We start from the raw sequence: 19,968 nt of genomic DNA on the forward strand, positions 1-19,968 counted from the left end.
CCTGGCAGAGTGGGAGGTTACCAGGAGGGGGCTGAGGGATGGTGCTGCTCAGGTGCATATGGTGAGAGGAGGAGAGGGCAAAAGTGAGGCTCAGAAACACCTCCAGGGGAATGTTCTCTGCATCCAAATCCTGTGAGATCAGAGATGAGAATGAAACAGCTGAAGTCAGGATACCTTAGGATAAAGATTTTTGCCTTCAAGATGTTCTTGATTCCAAACACAGAGCACAGCTAAAGAAGCTGGAGCTCCCTGGGGAGTTTGAGGGTGTGTTTCCATGGCTGTGCTGTGGCTGGACATTGCTCCTCACCCCTCCTTTAGCTGGTTCCTGCTCCCTGCAGCCCCTGGGGCTGGTGCCACTCCCAGCACTGGGGTTGTTGTTGTTGTTGTTGTTGTTGCAGGTTCACAGGAGCGCCAGGACAAACTCCGAGACATGGGAGTGGTGGATATTCTACACAAACTGAGTCAGTCCTCAGATCCCAATCTGTGTGACAAGTGAGTATGAAGATAACACAAGATCACCACAGCTGTCAAATTATTTTTAACTAATTAAGCCCAACAGTAACTTTGCACACACCTGTGCTGTTACCTGTGTTAGTATCCACACAGATCATCTGGCTGCTTCTCAAACATGTGTAAAACCAAAACAGTTACTGACAATTTCTGGGGTTCTATGTTAACCTTTTGCAATTATCCCACCTAGAGTTAGCAACAGCCCATAAAGGAGGAAATCTGATCTTTGAAAGATGTCACATACAGACAACACAACTCAAAACAGTGCAGTTGTTTTTGAAATGCATTAAATTTGGTATTCTTGGTTTTATGAAAGATGTTCTAGTGTTCTTATACATCTTTGAAGTAAAGTTAGGGCTTCTCATCTTAAAATCTATGCCAGAGTATTAGCACTGAAAATGATAATCAGGAACATTTTGATATCCCACTGCTGCCACACCAGCCCCGCCATGAGCTATTATGGCTTGTGATCACAGCAGGAAGCTGGGAAGAAACAAATAAATAATCTATAAATAATCTTCTTCTGTGTTCATGAGTTGTATCAGGTCCTGGAAAAGTCTGTTAAGGTCATGGTAGCAGGCTGGGAGCTGTGGGGGACAAAGGAAGAGCAAAGTGTCTCACTTCAGATGGGAGGAAACTCAGAATTAGCCCATGTGATGATGGAATTGCAACTCCAGACTGGTGGGAGGTGTTTTTGTTTTAACAAAAATGTTGTGCAATATTAGATTACATCAATTGCATTATTAGACTGGCTCCTTCCTCCCACTCACCTCACTGTATGCTTTTGGTGGGACCAGGATTCCTGACAGGACTAATGTGCCTCTAGTATATTCTGAGTTGACACTCCTTGATTTCTCAGCTCAAAGACCTGCTTTTCATGGTACACCTGCATTACAGAAAGCAATTGCTCTTCAGTGCCTGCTCCTGTGGGATTTTGGAGGGTGTGTATAACACACCTCCCAAGCCCCCCATGCTGGGGGTGCCTCAGTTTGTGCTGGGATCCAGTGCCCTTGGCTGGATCAGCTTATCCTTGGATGCCAGGGGGATTCTTTAACAGTTACAACCCCCACAGAGCATTTCTGCACCACGGGCCAGATCCTTCCAAAGTGAGGGAGCCATTTCCTCAGCCATCCTCCCTCCCTCTCTGCTGGCCCACTCTGATCCTGCCCATGAAGCTGCTGCTGCTGCTGAAGCCAGATTGCTGTAATTAATGGGTTGTTCTTTCTTGCAGGGCGAAGACAGCACTCCAGCAGTACCTTGCATGATCAAAGACTAATTGAATCTATGGACACCCCTCATGTCTACTTAAGGAATAGCAGGAGATACTCCTGACTCCTTATATTTGCACAAGTCACCTTGGGCTGCATTTTTCTCAGGTGCAGGGAGCTGCTTTGCAGAAACAGTTTGAATGATCAGGTCTCCAGTGCACTTGAGAATTTTCTTGAGGTAGTTTCTTTACTCAGAGGACTCGGGGTGGGGGGTTGTTTTGGTTTTTTGGGGTTTTTTTTCCTGAGCTACCTGGACTCTCAGATAGAACAATCAGTCATCGTTTTCCTTTTGGGCCTCCAATTCTCTGCTTTTGCTGCAGCCTTGTGTGGGTGCGAGGGTGCTCGAGTGCGTGTGTGTGCTGGGCTGAGTGTGTGGGTGTGAGACCTCACTTTTGGTTTTCCTTTTTTTTTGTGTGAAAATCTTTTTCTACAGGTTTTCAAGGGTTAACCATTGTTTGCTGTACGAATACTTCAATGAATTATATACCGTTTGAATGAAATGTTATTTAAAAAAAAAACCAAACTGTTGTATCCCATAAAGTTTATTTTGAATTTTGAAGAGATGAATGTTTTTAAGTAAAATATATGCATTTCTGAACTTCAGCTTAACTTACATTATACTTTGTTTTTAAAGAGAAAAATAGAGGGAGACAATATACTCCAAATTCCAAGCAGCACATTCTGTACTGACAAGGTCCAAGAGTTCTTTGCCACAATACAAGGTCACCTGGTATCCATGACATGCTCAAATCCATGGAATGGGCCAGCTGGACTGGGTTTGGGTTTCTTTGCAATTTTAGAAAACAAGCTCATACTTCAGGGTTAGCATGACTGATGCTTTTCAGAAAGGAGCAGGTGGCTGCAAGATCAGCAGGAATAAGCTCTTGCTTTGCCAGCCAGGAACTTGCTCAGCTAATTGCTGAAGGATTGGCTTATTCATGGTCAAAAGGATTTGCTGATCACTGGTATCAGTGGAGCAAACAGTGTGTTGCAGAAGTTACACCTTCCAGAGACTAGAAAGAGCTGGCAAGCAGGATTAAGGGATTGCTTTTGTTTTGCATCCTTTATCTTCACAAATAGTTAAGTGACTTCCAAATTGTTTCCACAAATGATCAACTGGGTGCATTAAGTTGGGGAAGGGATGGAAAAACTGAGGGTTCTGTCTTGTTTTATACTCAGTAATGTTGCTCCAGATTTTCTGTATATATGCAGCTATACACACATGCATGGATTTAGATTGCTGGATAATTGGTGGGGTGTGACTGCATCCAGAAGCCTGGACTGTCCAGATGTTCCTGAAATGGTGCCTGCAAGTGAGCAGGGGGAAACACGAGTGCAAGTGAAGGGGACTGTGTGAGGTCAGGCTGGAATGGCAGAGCCCTCAGGCAGTTCAGGGCTCTGACTCTGCCCAGGTCTCCTTTCTGGTTTCAGTTTAGACCACAGTTCATAGTCAGACTCTCCAGACACTGAATTTACATAGCACTAACAGGCACTAGAGTTTGCAGCCAATGTCTTAAACCAAATCCTTCTCTTACATTGAGCTTCGTGAAGGCTGCAGCAAGAAGAGAAGTCTGTAACTTTGCTAACCAATTTTGATAATTATCTAAATATTTTATTTCTAATCAGAAGGTCAAATTGTGATGACAGCCTTACTTTTTTTCCAAGGTAACTCTTTGTGTCAGAAAATGTGACCACAGTTTGGCCTGGAATTTGAATGTGCTGTATATCAGATAACTGTTATCACTTGGTTGCAAAGGAGAATATCTGCATTTCATGTAACTTCTTCCACTTCAAAGACAAATAAAAGTGAGCACCTGACACTTTCCCCCCAGGCATTGCAGTAAGTGACTGGCAGTTTTTAATGTCCTTCTGCACATGTTTCATGATGGACTTTGGGGGTTGAACAAAAGGGAAAGTAAAAATATGTGAGAAGTTGTTGAATCTCAGTACCTCAGAAGCAAATTCTTGTTTATAAAATTTAATCAAATATATTTTTGCTTGAACTGAGACAAAAGTTGAGGCAGTTATTGTAAATGCAAAACTGTCCAGTGGGCACCTCCCTGCTCCATTTGCACTCCTGTCTGTGTTTAGGAGCTCGAGTCCTTATGTATCTCTTCTCATCCTTCCCCAACTCACATTTCTAAAAGCAAATGTGAGTTTGCTTCTATAGAACTTTGGTGCCTACAGGTGTTCAGAAAAAAGGTGAGTAAAAGTATCTCTGTACAATTTTTGAGGTGGTTTCCTAAAATTCTGCCAGAAAAACTAAAAATCAATGCTCAGACAATCTTGTTGCTGCATGAGAACAGCTGACGTTTTCCACAGGTATAGAGAGGACAAACTGTTGGATGAGAACATTTTTACATTCAGTTAAACTTTGTGAATAATTTTTGATGTTGCTGTAGGTATGTACAAAAAGAAGAATACTGTAAATAAAAAGAACTTTACCAGAACATCTAGATTTTTCTCAGCTTCCTGAAGAAATACGAGCTTTCTATGTCAGCTTCTCTACAGCCTGAGAGTCACAGTGGGACAGAATTTCCTGGTCACCCAGAGCTTTCCCAGCTTAATGAGGTAGCAGCAGCTTGTGAATTCCAGGATTGCTTACAAAACCAAAGCAAAGTTTGTCTGGACATCATATGAATCACCAGGATTTCTGCTGTTCTTGGGCCATTTCTCTGCTGAAAAGCCATTCTGATGGATGTTGAGAAGTATGTCCTCTTTTTATACATGGGTCTAGTGATGGGAGTCCTCCTTTCAGAGGTTACACATTGCTACAGAGTGAAGTTGAGCAGGGTATTTGGGACACCAGCTGTCAGACAATGGTACCCTTGGCTCTCCCACCACTTTCATTCCACGTTTGGACTGTCTTTCCCACACAAGAAATCAAATAAAACATCTTGTGGCTGTTGTTGCAGTCACAGCTTTGCATTGTGGCAGTGAAAGAAGCCAAGTAACCTGTGTAAAGCAGCTTGTGCCAGGATATTCTAAACGCAAACATCTCATACTTTTTAAAATTTACAGACTTTACCTATTGCTGTGGATGCTGTGCCTCCACAAAACTGCTGAAGCAGTGACACAGCAGGCAGAGGAGTAATTGAGGTGCCTGAGATATTAGGTTCTTGAGGCGTAAAAAATGGCTTTAAAAGGGCTTTTTTTGGTAATCCTGAAATGTGAGCACAAGAGCTGTCAGTTTGGAAGTGGTGGTCAAAATCATCAGGGCTTTTCTGCAGGCTGATTGCCACAAAAAGAAACGTTCTGAGGGCCTTGATGCACCAAAACCTGAATCCTCAGCCAGGAGGATGGTGAGCAGCTGGAGGACCAGGCCAGCAGGCATCGTGTGCTGTGTGACAAGAAGCAGCTCCAAGGTGTGCCCCTGCAGCCCAGTGTGCCCAGGTGTGGGAAGGGATGGGGTAAAAGCATAAAGAGCTGCCTAAACAGCATCACCAGGGGTGCTGGGCACTGGCACTGCTCTCACTGCAGAGAAGAACAGAAACCACAAACCTCCACAACCTGAGCTTCTCCTGAGGGGGACACCCTTGCTCAGTGCTGCGAGGTCACAGCTGGATCCATGCCTTGCTTTGAGCCCCCAGTTTAGGAGAGAGGTGCAGGAAGACTGGAGTGGAGGGTGAGTGTTGGGCTGGGGGTGCTGGGCAGGTGAGGCAGGCACAGGAGGCAGAAAGGCTCCACCTGCAGCTGCTGCTCCAGGAGTCCCAGGGGAGATGGAGCTGAAGGCAGCACTGGGGGAGGGAGGGAGCTGGGCTGGGCTGACGCTGCCCTGGTGATGCCAGCGCTGCCATGGCAGCCTTGGGATCCTGCCAGCTGCTGCACAAGGCCTGGAAGGGAGCTGCAGTTCAGGCCCCACAGCAGCACCTCAGCTCTTGGAGGAGGTGTGAGCAAAGGTGAGTCCAGGTTTGGGGCACTGCAGCTCTGCTGTGGGGGCTGTGCCCAGGCTGGAGCAGCAGAGCCAGGTACAAAGCTCTCTCTGTGGTGCAGGTTGGCCAGCACTCGGATCCAGGTGATTAGAAGCCATCTGTAGCACTTTGTGCTTGGGGCAGCTGCTCAAAGGACCCTGTTCCTGCAGAAGGATGGCTGCAAAGAAAAAGGAGGTGGTGCTGCAGGTCAGTAGTAGCCAGGCCTTTAGCAGACCTGGTAAACTCTCAGTAACTGTAAAGGATGGAATTCAGTCTTGGGGTATCTCAGATTCTGCTAGAAAAGCCCCGCTGTGAGGTCCTTGTGGGGCAGAGGCATCCCTGGAGGCAGGTGGGATGCGTGGGAGGACCTGGCAGGTCACACGTGTCCCCAGTAAGGGCTGTGGGGGGCAGAGGGAGCTGCTGCAGGGCTGCAGGTTGTGTTTGGGGCTGTTGGGGCCTAGCACAGGTTTGGCTGCTGTCAGAGACCAAAATACCTCTGTTTTGTGAGGTGATAGCTCAGAGGACATTCAGGAGTAGAGAACTGAGGTTGGCACATGTCCTGGATGGCAAGAATTACTGGACATTTCTGACCAGGTCACATATTCAAACAGATTGCTGTAAAGGTAGAAAAACCAGAAGGTACAAGAAGGACTCAAAGGCTGAACAATCTATTTTCACAGTAATGTATAAAGGAATTTTTTCCTGTTTACACTGCACAGGTGACCTAGTGATGCTTTATAACTACTGCATGGGGAGAAGGGGGTTCTAAAAGTAGTTCAAAACTCTCTCACAACAAAAATATTGAAAAGCAAAAATGGGTTCTGCAGGTCTGCTTCAAATTTTGAGAGCGGTTCAGTCTTCACAAGAGAGAAATAATGAAAGATATTGTGGGCTCTGTGATCTTGTTTCTTCACTGTTTAAACAGGGAAATGTGAACATGTGTAACAAGGAAAGGGGCACTTTAGGAAGGTAGGAATAGTTTCTGTTGCTGCTTGTCCAGCTGTGTTCCTGTGGGATGGGGAATTTGACATCAACTAGATTGTGCCCAATTGACAGTGAAGGGAAATCTGAGTCTACATCTGCACATCTGGGATTTTTTACATCTGCAGATGAAAGCTGAACCTGTGTAGGACATGAGGGGATGTCCTGGAAGGGATCTGCTTTTTTAGAGAAAAGCCAAGCCCAAGCAGCCTCAGGACATCCAAATTAGCAAAGCACCTTGAAGAGTGCCAGCATTTGAACTTATGGCCAAATTCATTATCACAAAATACTGTCATAAATCATTTAGACTCGTTAGCATTCTGTGGAACACTCTGAGGGTGGTCCCAGCATTAGGATTAAATAATTAAATGTTGTAGTTCTGCAGGTGTTCTCTGAGAAAACGAAGCTTGGGGTCATGTTCTGAACAGGCAAATAAACAGAGGTGTCTGAACAGCTCCCTGTTCCCTGAGTGAGACAAGGCCCTGGAGAAACTGCCCTCTGTGACCCCCAGTGACACAGCTCTGAACACCTGGGAGAGGGCATTTCATCTGCACTGGAGTTTCCACTCTTGCAATTCTTGGTTGTGAGATTTTAGCAGCCCTTTAATGCCTATTTGTGTTAATTATTGTGAAATAGCTGGCCTTGATGCAAGTTACTGTCATCCACTGCAGTCTCAATGTAGCTGGGGTTGATGATACCCACTGAGGAAGGAGTCGGGAATCTTCATTGTTCAGGATGAACAAAACCAGATCTTGCATTTCTCCAGAAGCCTTTTTTATTTTAATTTCCTGTGTTTTTCTCAGTACATCCTGAAGGGCAAGTCCTGTAAAATGGGGGAAATGTTAAGGTTTATATCCTTTCTAATAACAGTATTGGGAGTGTGGGATAATAGAGCGGGTGGTGCTGTGTGTGGAATGGTCTAGGGCATCCTTGACAGGGTCAATCCCTGAGCAAGCTGATCTAATGCTGAGTTTTGTGCAGGAGATTAGATGAAGGACTCCACAGGCCCCTCCCAGCCTAGAACTTTGTGTTCTCTGCTCACTGTGCTTTGCAAGTCTTTAGGTAACAGCAGGGAATTCAGGTAAGGACATGCTGGGTTCAGACCACCCTCTAATGCCCACACACCGTGGAAATTGTGTATTTGCTAGTTTAGTTTATCAAGGCTGAAACATCTCAAATAGTGAAGTTTGTGTGCAGGCAAGGTGAGAAACTTCTGCTAGAGAATCAGGTAGTTCATAAAGCCTGTGAGGACTGGGCCTGAATGAGGTGTGGTTAACTGGAACCCTGGGCAGGCAGATGGAGACCCTGACAGGGGGCTGTGGGTCTGGGATCCCAGTTTGGAGCCCCAGCCAACCCCCAGAACAACCCTCTGCAAACTGAGTCTGGGACCCCCAGGCAGCCACTGTTCCAGTGCCACTAAACACTAAACAGGGGAGGACTGTTGGCTGGATGCTGCTGCCCTTTCCCTCTGCCTTTCCTTGGACCTTGGGAGACATCCTGAACAGCTGGTCAGAGGTGAGAGAACCACAGCCAGAGGAGTTTCCTGAGTGCTCAGGTCATGCCTCTTGAGGCAGGTGTGTCCCTCTGGAGTGGTTTGTCTATATGTTTGCAGCACCTGGGAGTACCTGATGAGTTACTGTGGCTTTTACTGTGTTTTTCAATTTTCCACACAGATTAACATTACTAGCCAGGAGCTTTGGGAAGAAGTGCTGTGTCTCAAAGGACTCATTGGTAAGGGGTTTGGTCAGCACACTGAATTGCTCTTGTTCTGTGTTGAAAGGATGCCAGGACTGTTAGGAATTACTGGTGTTAAGGGTGTTTATTTAGTCAGTCTCTCCATTCCCTGTACCCTGAACAGAAGAAAAAAAATATTCTAACCAAGTTGAGACCAGCAGGAGGTTGTGGGACATTCATTTATGTGGGACAGCCATCCTGCAATCCAAGCAGTGCTGGTCCAGTCTCCACTGCCTGGAACAGGACTGTCCCCAGCACAAGGAACAGCCCTGGCTCCCAGGGTTCTTGGGAAAACCTCATGTGCTCTACCTCTGCAGCAGTTTTCCCTGGGAAGTCTGCTATCTCCAAGGTCACAGCCTTGTCCATGTTTCTACTTAAGACTCCTCCACATCATTCTCAGCTTGTTATTTTGTAATGTAAATTCTGTTCTCTGATGCAGCATTTCAAACCTTGCAAGGGTTTCCAGTTCAGAGCTGAATCCAGCCCTTCTAGCACATGGTGTATTGGTCTGTGTCTAACCTGACCCATTTGTGTCTCCTTCTGACCCATTTTCCTGCTTGCAGTCGTTGATGTGTATCAAGCCTGGTGTGGCCCATGCAAACCAGTAGTGAATCTGTTCCAAAAAATCAAGAATGAAGTTGGCAGTGATCTCCTGCATTTTGCTGTGGTAAGATCTCACTTGGCACTGCTTGAAATACCCAGTCCTCTGAAATCAGCTGAGGTCCAAGGCTGAAATCACTTCCCTTTTCAATATTTAGCCCAAACCATGGCAGTGCAGGAGTTGCAGCTGCTGGGAGTGAACCTGCCACATACAGGGCCTTGGGTATATCTACAAGAATTCATATAATTAAGGATTTTCAGGATTCAACTGCTCTATGCTTTCTAGATTTCTACTTCAGCAAGTTACATTAGACAGAGGCATTAACACATTGCCTCTGATGTACAGGGAGAGGCTGAAGGAGCTGGATTTGGTCACCCTGGAGAGGAAAAGGGACAGATATCCAGTGGGGGGAGGATGGAGAAGGCAGAGACTGATGTCTGTCAGGGAAACAGCAACAGGACATGAGATAATGGGATAAGCTGCAGCAGGGAAAGGTCCAAATAAATAGAAAAGTTTCAGGTGGGAGTGTAGGACACTGGGACAAGTTCTCAGAGTGCTGTGCAGAGCTGATTCTTGGAAAAGCTCCAAACTGACACAACCTCCTGTAGCACTGAGAGCAGCCCTGCCCTGGGCAGGGCCTGGGACTGGAACCCCTCACAAGTCCCTCCCTGCCTCAGCCATGGTGACTCTGTGTTCTGGTGCCTCTCCTGGCTGATGGTAGCTCTGGACTGGGGACAGAGTTGGGGGCAGTGAGGTTTCTCATGGCTCAGCTCCTGTCTCTGCTGCCACTGCAGCTCCTCCTGGCACTTCTCAGCCTCATGGGCAGGAGCCCTGAATTCACTGTTCAGGCTTTTCCTCTGGGACTCACCCAGGCAAGCTGCTGGGAATAGATATCCCTGTCCCACAGGAGTGCTGCTCCAGCTCCTGCAGGTGACATCTGCCTGCTGCTCAGGCTCTGAAGTAAGCTGTGAGCTGGCTGTGCCCCTGCTTCTGACCAGTGTCATTTTGTCCCCTAAGTCTGGGGCCCAGAGGTATTTTCTTGTGTGTGGGGGGGTGAGCACCAGCCAGGTGAGGGTGTCTGAGTCCAGGCATTCATGTGTGCAGCCCTCTGGAGCAGAAATGCTCTTCTAGAAACACCTATTTTATTTTACATTCCTTTTAGGCTGAAGTTGATTCCATTGATGCTCTGGAAAAATACAGAGGACAATGTGAGCCTGTCTTTCTCTTTTATACAGTGAGTGAAAATATTTTCCCAGTGGTTGCATAGCAATAAATGTGACCTGCTGGTGGGAACAATGGTCCTTTGGGGAGGATGTTTTATTTCTTTAACATGTTATGGAACAATTTTATTTGCTCTGTATCTGCTGGTAATCGAATGCTGTGCAGATAAGAATATACAGCCAGTGTGCTGCCCTGTGGAGCCTTCAGGTTAAGCCTGCTGCTTCTGCAGGAGCTCACTCCTTTCACAATCTGCATTGCTTCGTCCTGAGATTGATGAGGAGGCACAAAGCAGGCTGTTCCAAGGTTTCCCTCTTGCTGTGGAGCAGAGCAGCTCTGAGGGGAGGAGGATACATATAGTGTGGGTGATGTGCTGCTGTGGGGAATTCCAGAGCCCAGAGAACACAACCTGAGCACTTGCTGACTGATTTGCTTTCCACACCTTCCAGGGAGGAGAATTAGTGGCTGTTGTAAGAGGAGCAGATGCACCCTTGCTGCAGAAGACCATCCTGAAACAGCTGGCAGGGGAGAGGAAGGGATTCCATGGAGGAGAGCCTGTGGTGGTAATGGGTCACTGAAGCTTCAACACTTGTAGATGTGCACTGGCTTTGTGTGTGTGGTCTAAAGCAATGACATTTCTCAGGAGCAAAACTCTCACCTCTGTGTGAGCTGCTGTTCCTAAGGCATCTCTAAAGCCTGCAGCTCTCTGCTGGCCTGCACCTGGGAATGCTTTTCCCCCAGCTCTTGCTGTGCACTGACTGAGAGGTGCAGGTGACCCTGGACAGGCAGATCCTCTGCTGTCCCTGGGAGCTGGCCTGGCCCGGGGCAGCAGGAGGGCTGGGCTGCTCCTGCTCAGGGGCAGCTGGGACATGGGGCCCTGCCTGGCACAGGCTCACCTGGAGGGGAGGTGTGGGGTGTTCCTGTCCCATCCATGTGCTCTTGCTGCCAGGTGCCAGACAGAGCCTTCTCCAGAGAGCAGGAGGAACAACGGGGAGGACTAACAGGTAAGGCAAGGCACAGGTGTAGCTGCTGGGACACCAGAGGGGCCATTCCTCCACCTGGGCACACGGGGAGAGCCACCTTGAAATATACCCACAGTTTGGGTGTCTGGTATTGTGAAACTGGGGGTATTTATCTTTCCAATGTGTTTTATCTTACATTTGCCCCCACCCTGCCCTTGGAGGGCCCTTGGAGACCCCACATGGCTTTCTGTTTTCAGGTGGTTTTTAAAAGAAAGCACAAAAGCTTGGGCTCCAAATCTGCTTACACCAGCTCCTGCCTTATCTAAAATTGGCCACGAATTCCCAAAGGCTTTTGCATCTTCTCCTAAAAGGGAAATTTTTTCTTGGCTTTGCTAGGACAATGCTGCATCCTGGCCCTGTCCACACCAAATTTTAGGCTCCAGAATATCGGAAATCGAAGCAAAACGCTCCTGGCTTTAGCTGAAGCACCATGGGATGAAGGGGCGTGGGGGATATTGGTCTCTGCCTCTCCTTTCTGCGCCTATTGTTAATTTCCTTAATTTTCTTCCCTCGGAGGCTGACGCACCCATCGGGTCCGGGATGACAACCACAGCCGTAGGGCAGATCCGTGCTTTTTGAATAAATACAAGGTTTTCCTGCGGCAGCAGCACTAGTTCGGTGTCCTTGGTGTCCCTCAGCGGCCCCCGGTCCCCGCCTGCGGCGCGCGGCCCCTTTAAGGCTGGGCGGGGGCGGCCCCGCCGCGCTGCGGCTGCGTGGGGAGGAGGCTCGGGCCGCGGGTTCGAGTCCCGCCGGAGCCGGCCCGGCCATGGCCGCGGCCCTGGAGCCAGCTGAGGCCGAGCCGTGCCCGGAGCCGCCCGCGCACCGGCTGAGCGTGGCGGAGCTCGACCGTGAGCTGGACTCTCGCAGCGAGCTGGTGCGTCCCGAAGCGCCGCGGAGGCGGCACGGCCGGGCCGCGGGGGCTGTGCCTGCCCGGGCGCTCCCCGCAGGGCTGAGGGGGGGTCCCTGAGGAGGGTCCCTGAGGCACCGCGGGGACGGCCGGAGCCCTCACACGGCCCGGGAGGGAGGGAGGGAGCGCCGGCGGCTCCCCTCACACTCTGCGGGGGACGGCCGGGCCTCTCAGGAACCCGGGAGGGAGGGAGGCTCGGCGGGGCCGTCCCACGCTCATCTGTGCCCAGTTCCTATATGGTGACACTGTTATTTACGTAAATTTCGCGTGTTTCGCCGTATATAGGGAAAAAAAACCAACTACCCCCAAAGTTCTGTATGGCGGGTGCCTTATGTAGCAGGTACGGAGTCAGTAATTTAATTTCACTCTTGCTGCAAAACCCTTTATAATGCAACAGCGTGTTTATTCTCAGAATGTCAGAAGTATTCTATGACTATTTCTGGAAATAAGTCTCACACAGCCTCCAAGAAGGAAATATCCTCACTCAGGTGAAGCTGTGTGTGAGCCTGCCCTCGGAGCTCTCTGCTCCTTTCCGGCAGAGGCGTGTGTGCTTAGCTGCCTTTTATGTGGCTTTAATTACGGTTTGGAAGGCGGAGTAGGCAGCCCAAACTCAGGCTGTGGTTTCTGATGTACAGATTGACGACAAAGAATTCGACATTCCTCAAGTTGATACCCCTCCAACGCTGGAGAGCATCCTAAATGAGGTGAGTGAACCATCGGGTAGGGGAGTCGGGTGAGGCAGCGCATGCTCCTTTTCCTCCACGCTTACTGTGTTTTTCCTGGAAAACAAAATTGTACAGCTTCATGGTTTCCTGATGCTGATAGCTAGCAGGTGCATACTCAGTGGAGTAATTGCTCTACAGTGTGTGATATGTTTTTTTTTTTTTTTTTTTTTAATTTAAATATCTACAGCTGCAGCATAAAATGTTTTCATCAAGTCCAAGCACATTCATCTGGAGAGTCATCTGAAGTCTAGACAGCCTATTAAAGGTCAGGGTCACCAAACAGCTGTTTTTAGTTAAAAGTAATTGCAGAGTATTCAGAGTAGTTCTGGAGTTGTGGGAGGAGATAAGAGCTAGAGTCTTCACAGCTTCGTTTGTGTTGTTCCTTTCATACATAAGGTGTCCCAAACAGAGGCAGGCTAGAAACAAGAAGAGAAGTAGGGGTAGCTATGTCCTTTTTCCACTGGTGCCTTGAGTAGTGGAAGTTTAGTAAATTTGTGTTATCTCAAACTGTGAGGACATGCAGTGACACCCATGTCAGAGGAGTAGATTCCAAGTCTTAAACTTGAGAGGTAATAATGAGGAAAATACATATCAGTGCAGACAGTCTTACTACAGTATGTCAGTAAATGTAGGATGAGAATGACTGGCAAAACATTTTCTGAAATGGATTTTAGCAGAGGACAATCTGAGCCAAAAAGACAAACAGCTGCAGTTCAGAAAGAGCTGCTTAATGAGCACAGGGCTGCCAGGTGTAAGTGAAACGAGGGGCAGCTGCTCTGCTCCCTGCTTGTTTGGAATAGCTGGGGCGTTGTGTTTGCTCCCTCTGGCTTTGTGCTGAGAGACCAATAGGAGCTGCGCTGCTTTTAGAACACATCAGGGAGAAAGGCTTTTTGAAAAACTATAATAAAAAATTCCAGGCTAAGACTGGAAGGAGAGAGAGATTGCAAACAGAAGAGCTGAGAAAAGAGCAAAATCAACTCTTGTGGCAGCTGGAGGGACTTCTGGGCTCTTAGTGCCACTTGGGGAAGTGCTGGAGTAGATGATGATCATTCTAAGCCTTCTCTTGGCAATTTGGAAACTTGGAAGCAGTTCTATTACAGGTCAGTTAAAGTTTTGATGGAGTACAAAATATTTGGGGAAGAAAGGTTAGCTGAGTTGTTCTTCAGCCCACTTTGGTGATTTTTGTGAATTCTGGAATTCTTCCACAGAATCAGGCCAGTAAAGTAATAAATAGTTCTGGTTTTAAATCTGAGGCTTTCTTGTGCACTCCTTCTCCATTTCCCTGCTGAACTGATGCTGTTTGCTGGTGTTTCTGTTATGCTGTTGTGCATTTTGAGCATTTACCAAGCTGTGATTCTCGCCCTCCAGACTGATGATGAGGAAGAGTCTTTCATTTTGGAGGATCCCTTTCTCTTGAACCTTGATAACACAGATACACACTCCTATGACACCTCCTCTGTGGCCAGCTCTGACAGTGGGGACAGGACACACCTGAAAAGGTACTGCAGCCTCGTGCCCTGGGAGCTCACACCATTTGTGAAGGGGTTTTGCTTACATCTGTTGGAAACAAATCCACCTTTTTTCACAAAACTTATTCCTCCAAGATCACATAGGCAAAGATGAGATTTGTAATTGCACTGAGGGCTGACCTGTTTGAGCAATAATGGCATTTCATGGGAGATGGATTAGTTTAATTTCTCCAAATTTTAGTGGAGTCTTTAAAGCACTGAATCATGATGACTCAAAAGAAAATGTTTCAAAGGGGTGTCTCACCTAGTCTGCAGGCAGCTGGTGGGTATTTGTAAAAGGCAACTGCTGTCCCTTCTGTGAGTGGACTGCTAATATTGACATCCAATATGTGATAATTAGCTCTGATATTGCTGATGTGTGTTGTTAATGACTCAGATGATGGCCTGAGCCACTGCCATGGCTGCCCTGTGTGCCATGAGCAGTTGCACAGCATAGAAACACTCTCAAGTCTGATGGTTTATGTTGGTGCAGGGTGGTGTACAGACTCTGTCCCTTCTTTTTTCAAGTAAGATTGTTTGTACTGAGAGAAATGTTACCTGAAGTGTCTTAAACTTCTTCCAGTAGAGAGTATGAGGCAGAAAAACCTGGAGGTGTTCTGTCACCTTTGGGTAAGGCTGGTTGCCATGGTTAGGGGTCCTTAGCCATAATACCAGCTACTAACAACGTGTTTGATGAACCTCTGTGGGAGCTGCTTGGTTGTGCACCTCTGGAGAGAGAAGAACCCAATGTTTCCCCGGTAGTTTTGGGAATTTGGCTCTCTGGTGGTGTGAGCTTTGCAACAAAATTGCAGCTTTACTGGGGAATTTCCCTATCCTGCCTGCTAGAGTTTACCAGAGCTGTTTTGAAATAACTGATCCTGCACTAGTTAGTTTTTAAAGACATTTTCTCCATAAACAGAAGCACTTAGGCTTTCATATCAGGTGAGCTGTGTATTTATTGAAGGCTGCTCTTTACCATACACCCAGTTTTCCTATGGGTCTGTATTCTGCTAATGAGCCTTTTCCAGTTGTGCATTTTTCCATAGTTACTCACCTTTATAGGCTTAAACTTTCTCACTGAAAGAGCTGAAGTACTGCTTTCAGGATGTATTAGTGAATTCTAAGGCTTGCAGATATGTGCTTGAAAATGACCATTTGTGTGGGGAAGTCAGGTTTTTATGCTCCAGGAGATGAGTTAACACCAAACTGTGTGCAGGCACAGCAGGGCAGAGCAGGCTTTGCTGATTATCTCATGTCTTACCTCATTCTGTGGCCCCCAGAAGAAGAATGGAAATTGCATGAGTTACAGGTGTATGCAGAATTGACCTGCTGGCTTGGCTGTGGGTTAGGCAAAGTTCCAAGCTTTTATTCTGCTCTAATGCTTTTGGGTTTGTTCCTTAATTCTTTAGGAAGAAAAAGCTCCCAGATTCTCTCTCACTCCATGGATCAGTGATCCGACTCTCACTCCTGAAAGGGATTTCTGCCCAAATAGTGTCTGCAGCAGTAAGTGTCATCTTCTGGGCACCTCCACTAAGAAAAATTTGAAACTCTTTTGGGGTGTGTGTGAGATCTCCTGTCTGGCCCTACTATTAGTTCTGTGTAACACCATGTTAGGGGCAGCCACTACTCACCTGTAGTCTCTAGGCAGCAGTGAATCAGGGCTTGGCTGACTTGCTGCAGCAGTGATGTGCTGGGTCACTTTTAGCACTGATTTGTGTTGCTACATGTCATGAAATGTGGTGGGAAATGTTCATATGACATGAAAATGTGCTTGAAGGTGCTGGAACTGGGTTTGCTCAATGCCTCCAACAGGCACATGGCTCTTTGAGAGGAGCACAGTAACTTTCACATGGAATTACAGGATGTTCTGCTTCCTCTCTGTTCATGGGTGTTTCTAGTCAGTAGTTCCCTCAGCTCTGTCTGCCCTGGTGGGGCCAATAAAGTGCAGCTGGTGTTGATTTTTTGTGTATTGTAGTTCTTATTATTAGACATGCATGATCTGGGAGTTGTCTCTCACTCATATGTTCTCCTGTTTCCCCAGGACAAAGTGGATGCTGGCTTGCCCACTGCAATTGTAAGTACTCTCACAATTTTCAAGGATTGTATATTTAGTTTTCATGCCAGTTTGTTAAAGCAGTATTTAAGACAGCTGATAAATGCATCTTCCTTGACTTATCAAACGTGAGGAGTGGGAGGAGCAGCCTGAAAGCTCCCTGGGGGCAGAGGCCAGCCTTCCTTCACTGCCCAGCTGCCCCTCTGCTGATCAAGCCCCCCTCCCTTTTTTATACCTTCACCAGGGCTTCTTAGCTGAGCACCTGAGCTGCCTCCATCTGTTGAGCACACTGAATTTCCCTAATTGTTTCTTCTTTGCCAGTTATTGCTTTGACAATTTTTTATAGAAACTTTAACCAGAGTGCTCCAAATGATGGGCTCCAAATCTCTGTCTCACTGTCTGAAGCATTAACTAAAAGGCTGTCTGAAGGATACTCCTGCTTAGCAATTTGCATCAAAATTCTTGAAGTCAAGCATGAAGTCAAGCATCATAGCTAAATATGTCAGAAGTGAAACTGCCTGTAGTAGAATGAGAAGAGAAGCATTTTAATGAGGTGAAATGCAGTCAATATTTATTATGCCCTTGTGAAGTGAGTTTTAATGTTTTACAAAGGAACTAAAGGTGTGCTCAGTCCCTTTGACTGTAGTAACAGCAGCCCATAAAATATATTTTGTTTAAAAAGAAAAGGAACAAGTTGTCACTTTTAAGGAAAAAGACTGCAGAGTGAAGCTAGAAGATGCTGTAACTAATATGTACATAGAATAAAAGCCCTAAACACATCCAGACATTAAGGCATTTGATTTTTTTTTATTTGACTTAGACTTGTTAGGAAATAAAAAGTAGAACAAGATGAATACATCTACAGCATTATGTGATTTCTAGTAAGTTTTATTTCATTGAGTGCAAGTTGGCAAGTGCAGTAGGATCTTTGAGGATATGTTTAATAGGATTTGTTTAATTCACCATGGAAAGAAGTTGGAGTCTCTGGCTTCAGGAGACCAGCACTGGCCAGGGTTTTAGAAGAGTTCAGATGTGGAAGTGGCAGCTGATTTAGGATAAAATCCCAAGTATTTATACTCAGCAACTACACCAGAAGAATGAGACTGACTTTATAAGATGAAATTTTGCTGTGGGTACCACTCTGAGTGTTTGAATTTCAAACAGCAGAGGAAAAAGCAGCCCTCTGATCTTTAGATAATCTGTGTGATGGCTGTTCAGGTGTAGTACCTATCTGTCTTCATGCAGGAATTGTGCTTGTCAGTTATAAGTTGATAAAGTGATAACCTTTGAAATCTTCCCCTTTTCCAAACTTTGCTTGATAAGTGGTGGATTTGTGAAAGATGTTTCTTCTGCTTTCCATCTTCCTGTATGACTCTTTCAGGCAGCATCAAATCTGATAGCAGTGGGGACGTCCCATGGGTTAGCACTGATATTTGGTAAGTTAAAAATAAAGTTTGGAGTTTTTTTACGTTTTAGTGATCTTAAAAAAAATGCAAACACAAGCTAAAAACCGCCAGCCTGATTTATAACTGCAGGCTGGGTTTCTTCTAGGATGTTGTTTGTGCTAAATGTGTTTTTCTTTCAGTAAAGAAAGGAAGCAGAAGTAGTATTTGTCATCTCACTCATGTTTCTTATGCGTTGTTGGTAGTTGGAGAAATTTAACCACATGGGAATTGTCTAAAGAGCCTTTTCTATGCCATTATCACTAATGACCTTGTGCCCCGTGTCTGAATAGGTGTCAGCTTTGTGGGAGTTGTGTTCCCTGGGAAGTGGGGCTTCTGGCCCTGGCTGCCTGCAGACCTGTGCCCTGGCTGTTTCCTTCCCTGCCCTTCCCCTGCACTAGGCAGGCCCCTCTGCTCCCTTGATTGTCATTCTGCTCTTCCCCTTATCACCAAACTCTCTTACAAGATTTTCTGAGCTTGTGCCTCTGTTTGCCCAGCTGGGCCAGAACAGCTCTGGAACTGTTCCCAGTCATATTCAGGTTTTGTGCTCTTTGTCTGTGTAGCACTCAGTTCTTATCCAGCTTAGAAATGTCAGTGTATTTATTGATGCTGATTGAAATTCTTGGAGACCAGAAGTTAAGGGGACAGGTACCAGGGAGATGGGAAACACTGTGACAATGCAAGACTCACCTTCCTGGGTATTTAGGCATTAAACTATTTTATGCCATTTGCTTAATCCAGTATTGAAACAATTCTGCTCCTTGAAGGAAAGGTGGATGGAAGAGAGCCCCAGAGCCCTCCCAGAGGTCCGTGGTGCTGGGTAGGAGGCACTGGACCTGCACTGAGGGGAGCTCTGATAAAGATTTTCATCCTGAGGGGGTTGAAGCATGAGATAAGAGTTGAGACAGGTTGTGCAGTCTCTTTGCATGGGGATATTCAAAATTCAAGCCTCTGACTGTCTGCTTTCTTTGACCTTGCTTGGAGCAGGAGGGCTGGGCCAGAGACCTCCATGCACAGCTCCCTTACAGCTGAAGTCACTCTGTGAGTCTGTGCTGTGATTTGACAGTGATGAGGAATGGAAGTGCAGTGTCCAGTTTTGTTTCAGGATGCTTCCTGGACACTTATTCTCTGCAGAATTCCTTCAGTTCTGTAACTGAAACTTGGGCATTGATCCCAGTGCTCTCAGATGTATCTAAAGAGAGAGAAAACCTGGCACTATAGGGCTCTAGGAGGCTTTGCTGTGGGTAAAGAGGGAATTGGAGATCTGGCCTGGGTTTATTCTGAAATTTAAACCAAGACTGAATTTCTGTAGACCAGTCAATATTTCTACTTTTTTTTTACTAGATGTGTGAATTAGGGTCAGACTTACTCCCTGAAGGTTTCTAAGGTGTGTGCAGGGTTTATACTGTACAGTGGGAATATAACATCTTTTCTGCATGCAAAATTGTAGATCCATTTCCTTGTTGAACAAATTTCTCTGATTGTCCCGAACACATTTTTAAACTTTATTTTTTCTTTCATATATTTGATTTCAGCTAATTTGTCTCTTCTCCCAAGTCCACCTGTACTCATGGTTTGTCTGCTCTGTTGTTATTATAGAAGACTTGAGAGACTTTCATTCTGCTTTTTGAATGCTTCTGTTGACTTCTGAAACATTATCACAGGGCAGTTCTCAGGCTGCACATGTAATATTGAAAAGCAGTTTCCTTCTGGGTTAGTGTTGGATTAGGTGCCAAGTCTGACATCCTGGAAGTGTTGCAGAAGAGAGGGTAGGAAGGGATGTCTGCAGGCCTGGAGACACTCCTCTGGGTGAAAATAGTTTTACCAGTTATGTTACAGTGAACTTCCAGTTTTATTTCCTCTCACATTTCTATTTTTTGGTCTTCAATGCAATGAAGTTCAAATTTATAAACTCACTTTTTAAACTGCCTGGTTGTAGAACACTAACCATCACAGCATCATTTCTTGAATAAATCAGAAGGGGGAATATTACCCAGAGGAAACACTCAGCAAAATCTGAAGTTTGTGTCTTTGGAGATTGTCACGTATGTGCTGTTCATTGCTTCACTCCTTCCTCTTACATTGATT

At 46.3% G+C, this 19,968-nt stretch overlaps 3 protein-coding genes across 6 annotated transcripts in view; all 3 read left to right on the top strand.

The window, feature by feature from the left end:
- ARMC8 (armadillo repeat containing 8) overlaps window positions 1–4,234 on the top strand; it is a 62,765-nt gene extending 58,531 nt beyond the window's left edge. For all 4 annotated transcript variants that reach the window (XM_058031280.1, XM_058031281.1, XM_058031283.1 and 1 more), the window contains 2 exons: window positions 399–492; window positions 1,742–4,234. In XM_058031280.1, coding sequence (XP_057887263.1) covers window positions 399–492; window positions 1,742–1,775 — 128 coding nt within the window. In that variant the 3' untranslated portion in view covers window positions 1,776–4,234. The remainder of the gene's footprint in view (window positions 1–398; window positions 493–1,741) is intronic.
- Window positions 4,235–5,603: 1,369 nt separating this feature from the next.
- Window positions 5,604–11,849, top strand: NME9 (NME/NM23 family member 9). The gene is made up of 8 exons (XM_058031337.1): window positions 5,604–5,677; window positions 5,772–5,896; window positions 8,344–8,401; window positions 8,968–9,071; window positions 10,168–10,239; window positions 10,673–10,786; window positions 11,173–11,227; window positions 11,762–11,849. The coding sequence occupies exons 2-8, from the start codon at window positions 5,864–5,866 to the stop codon at window positions 11,764–11,766; spliced, it is 441 nt and encodes a 146-aa protein (XP_057887320.1). The 5' UTR covers window positions 5,604–5,677; window positions 5,772–5,863; the 3' UTR covers window positions 11,767–11,849.
- A 142-nt stretch (window positions 11,850–11,991) lies between these two features.
- VPS8 (VPS8 subunit of CORVET complex) overlaps window positions 11,992–19,968 on the top strand; it is a 64,701-nt gene continuing 56,724 nt past the window's right edge. Inside the window, exons 1-6 of the mRNA XM_058031134.1 lie at window positions 11,992–12,119; window positions 12,788–12,856; window positions 14,246–14,376; window positions 15,795–15,888; window positions 16,427–16,459; window positions 17,820–17,874. Of these exons, the coding sequence (XP_057887117.1) occupies window positions 12,012–12,119; window positions 12,788–12,856; window positions 14,246–14,376; window positions 15,795–15,888; window positions 16,427–16,459; window positions 17,820–17,874 (490 nt within the window). The 5' untranslated portion in view covers window positions 11,992–12,011. The remainder of the gene's footprint in view (window positions 12,120–12,787; window positions 12,857–14,245; window positions 14,377–15,794; window positions 15,889–16,426; window positions 16,460–17,819; window positions 17,875–19,968) is intronic.

Source organism: Melospiza georgiana, chromosome 10, assembly GCF_028018845.1.
Source record: "Melospiza georgiana isolate bMelGeo1 chromosome 10, bMelGeo1.pri, whole genome shotgun sequence".
Lineage (NCBI taxonomy): Eukaryota > Metazoa > Chordata > Aves > Passeriformes > Passerellidae > Melospiza > Melospiza georgiana.